Source organism: Molothrus aeneus, chromosome 2 (genome assembly GCF_037042795.1).
Source record: "Molothrus aeneus isolate 106 chromosome 2, BPBGC_Maene_1.0, whole genome shotgun sequence".
Lineage (NCBI taxonomy): Eukaryota > Metazoa > Chordata > Aves > Passeriformes > Icteridae > Molothrus > Molothrus aeneus.
This window is the reverse complement of record NC_089647.1, coordinates 108,464,055-108,477,505: the sequence shown is the minus strand read 5'-3', so window position 1 is coordinate 108,477,505 and position 13,451 is coordinate 108,464,055. Positions and strand designations below refer to the sequence as shown.

Below are 13,451 nucleotides of genomic sequence, written 5' to 3'. Positions count from 1 at the left end.
GTTTGACTTTGACCATAAGGTAGAGTTTTAAATTTTACAGTGGTGTCAGCAGAAGAACAGTTTTAGCAGCATCTTTAAAGCAATCCTTACCAGAATTGGGTCTCTTGCATTCTCTGAAATAACAAAAAAAAAAAAAAAAAAAAAAAAAAAAGAAAAGTCTTTTAAAAAACACTGGTCCTGCAAGTGAACCAATGAGGAAGTGGATACGAAGAGAGGTAAGTCAGCCTTGACACCAGCAAGCAAAAGCTAATTTGTGGGCTGAAGCATCAAGGAGGAGCTGTGTGGGGGTATGCCATGGACAGGATGATCTGCTTCCCAGTGTCAGCAGAGTGTTGCTGAACACCCAAAGCAGCTGTGAAAGCATGGCTTGGCCCTGCAGTGCTGGTGCCAAAGGCCAAGGAGAGCAGGATACACCCTGAACTCTGCAGGTGGTGGTGCCAGGATGAGCAACTGAGAGGCAAGGGTTTGCCAGGATGAGCAGCTGAGGGCCAAGGAAGCCCTGGGCTTTCCAAGCGTTGCTGTTAGGAGCAAGGGACAAGGTCAGGACTGGTGACAGAAATCACAGAAATGCCATTTCTTTTCCAGACCTGACCAAACAAATAAAATAAATGTTGAACCCACTGTAAAGGAGCAAGGAGGGTGAGAGGTGGACACAGCTGTACCCCAGGCTGCCTTCCCTCTGTCAGTGGTTAAGGGAATCAGGGCTGGGCACACCAAGGACATGGACTGTGGGAGGAGACCAGAGAGGAGCCTCTGAGGTGGCCCAAGGGCTGGAGCACCTCTGCCATGGAGACAGGCTGAGAGCACTGGGGCTGGTCAGCCTGGGGAAAAGGAGGCTCCAGGGAGACCTTAGAGCAGCCTGAAGGGGCTGCAAGAGGGCTGGAGAGGGATTTTCAGAGGGGCATGCAGTGATAGAAAAGGCCCTAAGCTAAAGGAGGACAGGTTTAGATTAGATGGTAGGAAGAAATTCTGAGGGTGATGAGGGCCAGGAATCTGGAGGTTTTCAGGGCCAGGTTGGATGGGGCTCTCTGGAGCATGGAAGATTCCCTGCCCACAGCAGGGAGATTGGAACAAGATGATCTCAACCCAAACCATTCTGTGACTCTGCCTGTGGAACAGAGGCAGCCCAAGGGCACATCCATACACAGACTGCTGCGGCCCCAGTTCTCACTCAGGTTCTTTTGCATGCACATGCTTAAAGCATGAATCACAAGTGGACAGGTTTAGGGGTTTTTTTCCCCTCACTTTTCTCAAAGGAGGAGAAAGGAGAACAAAAAGGAGAAAAGGAGAAAAAGGAGAACAACTGATTTCCAATGATTTAAAATCTATTACAAAAACAAAAATCTCGGGTCTGATTTTTCTCCTGTATTGCTGCAATTCCAATCTGCTGCTGCTCCATGTTGATTTAGGCACAGAGTCAGTGCATCCAGTCATCTTCCCTGACTGCATGAACAGGAGCAGGGCTTTACAATTGCTACAATCAGGAAAGTGATTGCAATCACTAGGCTGTTACAGGAAATTTAATTAAGTGGAGGAGAGTGTGAGTGATTGGATTACTAGTTATATTCTGCACAGAACATCTCTTAAAATCCTGTGATTAAGAAAAGCTGTTCTTGATTAGTAATACAAGGATTCTTGCATTTTCTGTTGGACATTTTTGTGGGGAACAGTGAAAAATACCATGTACCGTCTCTGTTTTGGAGTCAAATCAGCCTGCATGTATGGTGTGCAGGGATTTGGTAGAATGGCCTTTTGGGAGTGTTTGAACAAGGGATTTAGTAGTTCTGGCTTTAGCCCAGCATTTATATATGCAAATATATTCCAGTAACTCATCCTGTACACTTCTGGTCCCAGAAAAATAACACTGCATAAGCAAGGTTCAGTATCTACACCAGTGCAATTTCTTTTTTTTAAGGTTTCACAAAAAATTCTCCTCCCTCAAAGTTACAATGGCTGGAGTCTATTTCATACTCCCAGCTCTTCTTGCTATAGCTCTAATCCTACCATTGCTGTCAAAATGCAAATCTAATTGAAAACATGAATATTAGACCTGCCATGAGCCTTACCCTTTCCATCCCACCTCCAGGCTGTTCATTGCTGGAGAAGTGACACATCACAGTGTGTGGATACAGTCATGGGCTGGAGGTTCCTACATCAATCTGGAGGTTCTGAGTATGAACCAGATGACTTCAATTATTTCAGATGAGAAAAGAATTACTGTTCCTGACATGCAGCATCTTTTACAAACAAAACTATTGAGATAAATTGTGGGAGACAGCAGTTTCTCAGCAAAAAACCAATTTTGTAAATGGCCTGATTTTCCCCAGATTCTACCTAATAATCCACCTAATTAGATGAGAACAACCCCTGCTGTCACACACCTCCTCTACAGCTGCAGAAGAGAGACAAATTTGAAGTTGCACATCCCTATTCTTGAAGTTCAAAGCCCTCTGGGACAGAAAGTGTTGTGTTTTAATGAAAACACCAGTGATCCTTCACAGTTCTGCACTAAACAACCACAACATGGGACTTCATTACAGCTCAGTGCTTACATAAGAGCATGAGTCAGACTGCATCACATAATTAATGAAAATGCAGAGCCTAAAGAGTAACCTGGAGTGTATTTAAATACTCTAATGATCACAACCCACTTTTTAAGTTGAGGTGGGGGAATAATAGAGCTCAGGCTGTGCAATCTCAGTGCTTGATCGCTTCCAGCCACTCACCACAGTCTCTGCTCCTGCTGTACATCCACAGGAAGCAAAAAGTGCTTCACACTGTCAGGAGGTGGCACAGCTCCTCTTGGCCATGCAGCTGCTGCCCATTTCTCTCTCCCCTTTTGTGGCTGGAGGACATTTTTATGGCAGCTTGGTGAAGGGAAGAGTGGGAAATCAGCTGCAGGTGCTGGAAGGCAGAGAGCAGCAAGGCTGCCTGGTCTAGAGGAGCCAGTGAGGACATGGGCAGATGAGGAGAGCACATGTGGTTTTTCTCTGGCCTCTTCCAAGCAGTGACCCAGCTGCTGCATGCTCTGTGAAACGCAGAGGGAGCAAGAATGCCAGTGTCCATGCAGAATGTGCTAGTGCACATCTAGTCACCAACATGCCTCCCATTGCCACCCACGCAGCCAGAAAGTAACCAAAACCTGAATTTCAATAATTAGCATGGCCCATACTTCAAATTTACAAGGATAATTAGTCATCTATCACCTCCAAGAGAAGGGGAGGAGGAACTAATGTTCAGTTGTACAGGAGTGACAGAGATGTCTTCCAGACCCCCAGGCAAGTCCTTGAGTACAGTTCTGAGCAAAGGTACAGAGAGCAGAGAAATGGCAGGGGGGCTCTTCCCCTTCCTGCAGCTGCCTTCCAGTTTTTGGGTGTCTGACCTGCCCATAAAGGCCAGAACCAGCACAGGGATGAGCCAGACAAGAGTGGTGTGAGGGCAGAAGACCCTGAGCTCAAACCACTCCCAGAGACCACTGAGAGCTCATCTGCAGAGCTCATCTCCCCTTAACCTGGGCACAGGAACTGAGCCAGGCTTTCAGAATGCTCCAGAGGCAGCACAAGCCCTGAGCCCAGGGTTTGCCCCCTTTCTCACTGGGAAGGCACAGCAAGACATAAAAGCCCAGGAGAACCACAAGAAGATGTGAGAGAGCCCTCAGCTCTGAGGAAAGTTGAAGTGAGCACAACTCTGCTGAAAGTGTAAATTAAGGGGTCAAATGCTTGTTGATTTTTCTTATAATAATAATTTAAAAAGAAATCAGGACCAGAAATTACAGAAAATATGCATTTTGAACATACCTGGATGTTCAGGTGGGCAAGACCTTGGACTAGGGAAGAGGCAGGAGATTCAGAGATGGAGGGGAGGACCTGGTGAACAGGCGGAGTTAATATACATGTAAAATAATTTTATAGCAAGGAGGAAGAGAATGCTATATTTTCCTTTTCCTTAGAATTGCATATTTAAAAGAAATCAGATGTAATGCTTATGAAATCAAAAATAGCTTAATTTCTATACTTTAAGTGCTTTTAAGACAAGAAAAGGAGAGACAGAGACATCATCAATGGAGTCTCACCTCCGAAAACATGCAAGGCCCCCTGCATTAGTCATCACATATAAGAGATGTCTTTACCTCAGTGAGATAATATGGGGATACATAGTCTCCTGTAATTCATTTTAGGAGAGACAAAGACACAGCAGCATTTCAGTATTTTAATTTAGAAGACATTACAGAAATCTTGACAACAGCTGCAAATGTCTTACCAGCCATCTTTGTCCACAAAACAATGAACAATGCACAGTACAAAAATGTTCTCAGCAGAAAACATTGCTTTGTCTCAATTTGGGCAAAGCTTAACATACTGCAATGCCATTTACTGCTACTACTGTTGATGTCCACCAGAATGATTAAACAAATTGCTAGCAACAGATTTTTAGTAGAACAAAGGCAGCACAAGGGATATGTGACATTCTCTAATTGCTGCAGTAAATGACTATGCTTGGCTTTAGGCAAACCTCAACAATTAGAACTATTCTCAAAAATATACAGAGAGCTGTCAGGAGCAGTAGCACACAGCCATGTAAATGTTATTGCCACAAAGTAGGGTTGTTGAAATAAATAATCTAAATAAAAGGTCAAGATGCAGCCAGGGTGAGTTTCAAAAACAACCTAAAAAGTCACCTAAAATGCAAGCTGAGATTCAGTTTCCAGTGTTAATATTCACAGTATAATTAACACTGTATTATCACTTATTAAACAGCATTTGAAAACATGGAATCATCAGGGAGGAGATTCATGGGCACAGTGGTAAGGGTCTGTTAGCATGCTTCTGAGCATCTCCTGCTGAGCAGTGGTAAAGGGCATCACTGCAAATAATAGTCTGCATCCTGTTCTGGAATTCACCATCATTTCACTAGGGCTCTCAAACGTTAACATTTCTGGGGGTAGAAAAAAATAATAACTAATTATTTGGAAAAAAAATGGTTTATAAAGTGCATGGGTCAGCTCTCAGAAGATACTTGTTTATGTCATGGTTGCAAAGTGCTGAAAAACTGTGTGTTAGCAAAGGAAAATTTCAGTCTTAACCTCATATAGAAGAAAATAAGTGGGGCTCTCCCATCACTTGTCCATGCTGCCTCCTCCCAGATATTGGGGATCAGAGTCCAAGGAGAACCTTCTGGTCAGGCTGCTGAACTGAAGGGAGGGGTGAAGGGAAGAGAAACCCTTGCAAAGATTCAGGTACAACTCTTGTTATCTTGTGTGAGCCCACAAACCAGACAGCTGTGGAAACAGGGCTCTGGTCTCTTCTCCAAAGGTGTAAGAAACCCAAGCAGGTTTTCTCTTCGTGGATGCTACAAAACAAACTGCAAACTTTACATTCCTGAAGCTTGGCAATATGCAGAGCCATCAAGAAGTCAAAATTACACCAGACTAAAATGCAACCCTGCTGTTACTTCTCCTTATCTATTAGGACCAGTGGATGCTCAAAGGCTGCTGTGCTGTTGTAGTTGAGTTGATATTTTGCAGAATACAGTTTAGAATAATTGTATTTAGCAGAGCTAAACCAGTCAGGAAAAGAAAAATCAAAAATTAATATATAAAAATGCTTAATTCATGCTGCCTCAGCATAATCTGCACTGGAGAGGCACAGAAGAGGAAGCTTCCAGTCTAATGTACCACGATCAAAACATACTCACCATCCTAATGCTTTCTCTCTTAAACCATTACAGCTGGAAAAGAAGGATGGAAATGTGGCACCTGAAAGGCATCCAAGGAGGGCAGTGGCACTTGGATTAGCACAGGAAGGTGGCAACAGCAGCCCCTGGTCTTTGCAGCTTTCCTTTCACCTCACTCAAGTGTAACATGGTGGAGGTAGAGGAGATAGGAAGGACATTTCAAACCTATTTCATCTGGTTTTGGAATCTCAACATGCAAGGAGGTTTAGAAGCGTGAAGTCCCCATTCAGCTGATAGAGAAAATCACCAGAGAGCAGGGCTGGATGCCAAAATCTGCTGTCAGGGCCTGGAAAGCCTATCAAAAAGCATCAGCTCTTTTTGATAGTTATTGGCACTGTCTGTAGATGTGTTTACTGGCCCAAATTGACCTTTTACAGCTAAAGTTGCACTTTTATTCTTCTTAATGGGTTGAACCCTCAAAATTTAATCACAAACCTTGCTAGAAAAATATGTAGCAGAGTAAAATGTGTTTTGTAACACATTTTCTGCACCCACCATAGAGCAGATTTCTTCTCCACTGATGCAGCTTCAGTTGTTCAGGTCTGTGTAGAAAAAGACTTCAGAAACATCAGCTCTGCTGTATCTGTTTACTCAGGGCACGAGTTTATGAATCAGTGTTAAAATTGTGGCCATTTCCTCCCGAAAATTAGCTTTGAATAAACCATTCATGCACCTTCAATATTATAAATACAGATAGAAAAGGAAGGCCTTGGTCTAATTCCTGGCTTTCTGTCTTTTTTGTTCAGCCTGGTAACACACAGTGCATGATGACGCACAATTATGGGCAATTAATTCAAATATCCGGGAAACAAGAAATCACATCTGCAGTTAATCATCTTGTGCTTTTTCCAAACCATAAACCATCTTTACAGAAGAAGAGAACAAAGAGATGAGAGACATAATTAAATGTGACATTTTCCATAAATCAGATGATTCCTACAAATGGGCTGATAACATCAGAGAGCAGCAAAACTTTCCAAATTGCTATGGTGTTTATCTGATGCTCATCATCTCTCTGAGGCTCTGGTGAGTGTGACAGCTTTTATCGTGACACCATGCTGCAGAACTGTCCCTGTTAACCCAGGAGGTGGTTTCACTCTTCTACCCCAAACCCCCCCAGTGGCAATCACCACCTCCTTGGCTGGAATTCCTTCCCAGGTGAAGCTGTTCCCTCCACAGGCTGAGCTGCAGCCTGCTCAGAGCCCAGCCTGTGACTTCAGCTGTGGGCTCAGAGGGACATTTTGGCCCTTTGGAAGGAAAAGGCAGAGCTTAAAGCCCTTGTATGAGTGGGGTGACACTTCCCAGATGTAACCATTCATCACAAACTCTGCCTTATGACCAAAATGGGCAGAAGTTGAAGCAGTAAAATACAATTTTTTTTGTTTCAAAGCAAGATGTGAATTAGCCAAAATATTCATGCTTAGGAGATTAGGAAGTACCATTCAAAAATTAGGCAAAAGCTTGTGTTCCATGCAAAAGTAAATTAAATTTTAAATTATTTTAAGTTTTTTTCAGCTTGGCAAATGAAAAAAAGCCTGTTCCAGGGTCCAACTTGGAGGAATTTTTTTGTTATTACTTTTTCCATTTTCACCATCAAAATTAATCAAAGCAAACCATTCAACAGACCAATGTTCCTCTACAACTTAAGCTGGAATGTTACCTCAAAGAACCATTTTCTTTACATTCAACAAGTTTATCTGTTTGAAACAACTTCTAGCAAAAGAAAAAAAAAACAAGTTAATGACTACACGTCAATGTAATATTATTATTCCCGAAATAAATTCAGGTTTGTAGTACAAACAACCAAGACAACTCAAAACAATTCTGTTAAAGAGAGAGGTAGTTAAGGTGTCAAAAGTTAGGTTTGGTCACTTTGGAAGATACTGGTAAAAATAATCTAATATTAAAGACAGACTATGGTGATAAGGACAAAGTCATAAAATGTTGTGTGCTTGATATTTGTGCTCTAATTTATCATCTCACAGCACCTGTGGCACAGATTTGTAGAATGACAGAATCATTTAGGTTGGAAAAATTAAAAGTCAGCTAAAACCAAACTAGACTGCCCTCACTGCCCAATTTCAGCTGAACTTCAGACAAAAATGAAGAAAAGATAAAGAAGGAAAATGAAGTCAGTTTTCTTGAGTAACCACTGATGTTTGGTTCCCAATCTAAGATTCTGTGGGAGAATTTTCAGTTTCAAAGATGACTTGGTAATTTCTGAAAATGGTGAGTCTCCAACTGGGCAAGCAATACCTCCAGTGACTTTTAAAAGTCATATCAGGATTTTGAAATAACTTATGCATAATGAAACAAATAATTTTATTAAAACTACTGTTTTCAACATGAATAAATACTTTTTTTTAATCCAATAATATTATGATTTTAAAAGACTGGCTGTAAACTTTCCTGCAGTTTCCAGCCACTCCAACAAAAAACAGCATAAAATATCTTAAAAAGAGAAAAATTAATATTACATGTTAAGGTTTTGAGTTCAGCTCTAAATACATATACTTAATTGTACACTAGGACAAGTACAGATGTAAACATCTCCAGCTGTAGTTGCTTAGCTACCAGATTATATTCTGTTGTTCAATCTAGATTCCTTGCAATAAACTTTTTGGGGAAAAAATGTAGGAATAGCTATCGGTGAATTTACCAGTGCAAATATAAAGCTGTGTTCTAATTGTGGAAAGGTCAGAAGAAATGCTTTTCACTCAGTTTCCTGATCTTCCTTTGTCTTACACCTTGAGGATCACAATTGTCATGGTTGAACAATTGTCATGGTTAGTAAGATTAATGATTGCATTGGCCAAGACCCACTCATCATTAAATCCACTGGGGGATGTTCAGGAGCAAAAATGTCCTACTTGGATTATAAATAATGTGCATGGGCCTGAATGGGACCCCAGCCCATTCAGAGGAGATTTTACAGTGATGCAAATCATTTTGGCATGTGCTTTAATCCCAGTCTGTTCTATACAATCTGTTGAATCAAGTTTTAGCTAATTCTGTCCAAACCTGGCATGTGTCTCATCTCAGCAACACATCAGATGGGGACTGGCATGTGGACATATTCCCTCTGTTCAATGACATCAGAAGGTCTTGGCTAGAGCTGTCAACTGAATGAAAAACAGCAGCATCATGCAGTTCTGGATACTGTTTGAGGATTTGTTATGATTTATTTTCATTAGAGGCTCTTTGACTACGTTGAACCAAGTCTGCCTTTTATACATGTGCATTAAAATACCCAGAGGATGCCAGGACACCAGCACTGCCCAGCAGCTCACTGCTGCCTGGTTCTAGGGCAGTGCAACACTGCACTGGCCCTGCTTGGCTGGGTTTTGGTCCCAAGCCTGTCATGCTGCACCACTGCGCAGCCCAACAAGCAAACACGATGAACAAACACTGTTTGTTGTCCTTCAGAACATTATGGCTTCTTGATTTACAAACACCAAAGCACAGACTCACTCTGAATCTGCTTGTTCTGTGCCACTGCTGCCTTTGGGGCCATCCCTGAGCCAGAAGGAGATTCGTAAACCTGGCATCACTCACTAAATGGCCAGCAAGAGAGTTTGCTCACTCTGAGCAGCCCTCAGGCAGAATGCTCATCAGCTGCACACCAGCCGCCAGAGGGGACAGAGGAAGCCAGTCTGATCTCTGTGCAAGGTCCAGCTCTCACTGGCTTCAGGAGACACAATTCACACAAGAAGCCTGGGTAAGGAATGTGTGCATGAAAGTGCAGAATGCATTAAAGTCTCACTCAGAGCCTTAATATCCAAGGCAAAGGGTACAACCCTTCTCAGGTTCAAATGGGCCAAGTGACAAGAGCCTGGACACCCCTGAAGCCAGGAGCAGCTGTGGCACCCCCACAGTTAAAGTCCTTCAGAGCCTGCGTTTCCCCATGCTGGATCTCAGCATCAACACCCCTTCCACTGCAGCTCCTGGGCTGTCGATCATCTTCTGCCAGAGGCGCTGCTCTTCCCCTTGGGAGTCCATCCAGTCAACCTCCTTGCCATTGCTCACACCTGGCAATTGTAAAAACATGGGAATTTGCCATTTTAGGAGCAGTTGGATAACATCACTCCTCATTTACTACAACAGTGTGCAAGAGAAATGACGAGCACTTTACACTTTCACCTGCACACAGGGAGTTGTACTGAGAGCAGGCAGCTCCTGGAGAGCACCAGTTTGTCATTGAACACCTTCAGGCACATGGGCAGAGGCTCATAAACCTCCCCACACTGCACCACTAACAACTTTTTCCCAGCACCGGGGGAATGGATTCACACCTCTTCCAGCTCACACCATGGCCAGCAGAAAGGCTGCACAGAAGCAGCTGACTCCCTCTCACTGGGATGCTGAGGAATGCTTCCCAAGGTATTCACAGTTCTTTTAGACTGTGCAGAAATACAAATGGGCACATAATTTTTGTGTCTCATTCCATGGAGGAAAGAACTCAATCATCTACAGATTATCCACATGTTGCCTTTTCTCCATTTTCAAATTCCACAACTTCCTGTGTATTTTCAAAAACACTCAGTGACATTTCTGTTCTTCATACACATGAATCAGGTGGGGTAAGGAAAGAGGAGAGCAGAATAAGAAAAGCAACACGGGTCAGATGGGACCTTACCATTTCCAGTGCTCAAACGGACACCTCCCAAAAAAATATTACTGGAGAGTGACTCCTTGTCCCACACAGTCAGCTCCAGGCAGACATTCCTTATGTCCCCTGAATTCAAACCACTGAAGGCAAAGGTGTGATTCCACTGTGGGTTCAAACTCCTTTTTACTATGGGAGTTTTGTGTTTCGTAGCTTTGCTGTCATCTGGGAGCAGGTACCTGGGAGATAAAGGAAAGTGAATATGGAAATGGATTTTCAATTGTATTCATAATGTATAACAATCATGTAGAGGCTCAAATGGTATCAGCACCCCATCTCCCCACTGGTATTATGTAAAACATCTACCTCAAGTGCTTATTTAGCATTTGTGCTCCATTTGTTTTCATACCTACAGTGTCAGTTACCACAAGCAGAATTGGAATTAGGTCTTCTTGCCCCAGGAGTCAAACAAAAACTTTTTGTTTCAGTGAGGCTAAATACAGACAGTCACAAAAACATTGGCTAGAAGGGACCTCTCTGGAGTCATCTTGTCCAGTGTCCATCTCAAAGTGCAAGAAGAGATTGTCCAGAAAGGAATTAAAATTATTTTTTCAACTTAAAATGTATGACTGAGTGATAATTTTAAGCACAGCAGAAGATCAAGATAAATTCTAAGCTCCTCCAGGGAATTAAAGACAGGATGTTTCCTGTGGACCCTGTTCAGTAACAACACTCCACCCATTAGTATGAATTGGAACATATCTAGAAATCAGCAAGCCTGAAAACTAGCATTCAGAGCAAAAACTGGCAAAGAAAAATGTTTTAAAATATCTATTACTTTCTAAATGTAACATTTACAATGCATATCCTACATTTATGAGAAATCCATTATAATGAGAGATGCAGGATTTGGTTAATTTTTTTCAAACACAAGCATTCTGTGTAGTTTGGATTTTGAGTGTCCAACACAAAATGCTGCATGTCTAAAAAAACACACATATGTTGCCATTCTATGTAAAATTTTGGTGTACCACATGCTTACAGGCATGTGACACAAATCTTACATTAGATCCAGTGAAGTCATTAAAAAAAGGAGAAGAAAACCCCACAAACCCTTTTACAAAAGTGTCAGATGTGCCTCCTGATTTCACTGCTGTTAAATTCTTTGCTTCTTTGATGAGGACTTCTAATATGCCTCCAGATGGCAGATGAGAATCTCCTTTCTTTCCTTTTTTGAAGCCTCTCTTTCCTAAGCATAGAACAAAGTTGCAAAATTACAATCAGAAATTATATTGTGATATATATCATATACTCACAGACTCCAGGCTGAGGCACTGACCACATTCTAATAGGTGTAATATAATATCTAATAGATATATCAGTATATACTGTAAGACTGATTTAAAAATGTAAATGGTCTTGGCTAGAGTTTTAAAACTAATCATCAGGAGTGATGTTAAAATGTACTCATTTTAAAAAATGCAGGCTGTATCTGGACTGAGCTGATGACAATGAACTTTTAAGGGAGCAAACCTTCAGTAAACCTTACCACTAGTAGAGGGAATATCATCTATCAAAAAAAAAAAGAAAAAAGGAAAAGAAAGAAATCTAATCCATCCAATGGAAATGCTGACAAGCAATATTGTCACTAAGACAGTGATATACCTGCATCTGGGATATCCATGGGCACTCAGGTGCTGCCCAGTGATTGCTCTCACTTCAAAGGATTGCTGTTCCTCATGCTAACACAATGCAAAGAGAGAGTAACTCTCCTCCCTTGTTCATTGCTGATGAAAATAATGGCTCACCCTGAAGAACTCAAATAAGATTTTACAGGACTAAATTACAGCAGTAATACAGTAAGACTGAACAGAGGAAAAGCAGTGAGAAAAATAGGTGAAAATGAGGAGACAGATTCAGGTGAATTAAACATGAAGAACTAAGTGAGGTCTCTTACTTGATCAGCTAAGCACTGTATATAACTAGCTGAGAAAAGAACTCTCAGACTACAATGCAGACAATTTATTTCTCTGTGGCTGCCCTTGATCATGTTACCTAATGTCTGGATTTTTTTTTAAATTAAGTCAGAGCCAGGCATCAACCACTGACTGCATATTCCTCTTCCATTCTCTCTTCTTAAGTTCAGTGTAAGTGGAAAGGATGAAGCAAAAGAAACATACACATGGTTCAGAATTTCCTTTTCACACATAACTATTGAAGCCAGGTTGCATAAGGCCTTGAACAACCTGGTCTAGTGGAAGGTACCTGCTCATGGCAGGGGGCTTGGGACTAGATGGTCTTTCAGGTCCATTCTACCCCTTAACATTCTGTGATTCTGCAAATGAGCATATTAAAGTACAATTTCAATCTTCACCAGTACCATTACTTCACCCTAAGTGAGGATTTTTAATACATCATCATCACATGATTTTTAAAATCCTCATTATTAATGTTTGTTTTACCTTGAAACTGTCCCAGAGGAAGCATTAGGTTTCTGTCTGGGGGAATATAACGTAAAACCACTGTCAGTTCTCCTTTGTATTGAAGGCCAAAATCGGTCACAGCCTCCACCTGAAGAGGAAAAAAACCAAACCAACCAGAAATCCAGTCAAGATTAATCATTCAACTTTTTCTTTTAATTCTGTTGAAATATAGCAATAAATCTATAGAGTGCTTTAAACATTTCTTAAACACATCAAGATGTATCAGCCCACTTTCAGATAATAAGACATTCAAATTGGAGGCAATCACATTTTAGAAAACTCTCTGAGCTAGGGAATGCAACCTCTCAGAAAAATAAACCCATGAGGCATTAGACACTGTTCAGTCAACACACAGAAGAGAGAGTTATCTAGCATGAGTAAGTGAAAAAAACAACAGCAAAAAAAACCCCTCAAACTTATTTCTGAGTATATAAACTATAACTGATTTAAGCTGATAGTCAGCCCTTATTTGCACCAGTCAGGATTTAAAATATAATTAGTTTCATGGATTTTGGAGAAGTCCCTCCTGAGTCACTCTTTGACTGGATGTGTAGGGAATGAAGGTGAGGGAGAGCAGAGTGCAGCTTTGAAACAGAAAAACTTCTTAAAAACTGTTATTCCCACTGTCC

The 13,451-nt window shown here is 41.6% G+C and overlaps 1 protein-coding gene across 3 annotated transcripts in view; it reads right to left on the bottom strand.

The window, feature by feature from the left end:
- Positions 1-4,195: 4,195 nt before the first annotated feature.
- Positions 4,196-13,451, bottom strand: part of SYTL5 (synaptotagmin like 5) — an 82,093-nt gene continuing 72,837 nt past the window's right edge. For all 3 annotated transcript variants that reach the window (XM_066545474.1, XM_066545473.1, XM_066545475.1), the window contains 4 exons: positions 12,802-12,910; positions 11,453-11,588; positions 10,370-10,578; positions 4,196-9,761 (listed from right to left, as the gene is read on the bottom strand). In XM_066545474.1, the coding sequence (XP_066401571.1) occupies positions 9,619-9,761; positions 10,370-10,578; positions 11,453-11,588; positions 12,802-12,910 (597 nt within the window). In that variant the 3' untranslated portion in view covers positions 4,196-9,618. The remainder of the gene's footprint in view (positions 9,762-10,369; positions 10,579-11,452; positions 11,589-12,801; positions 12,911-13,451) is intronic.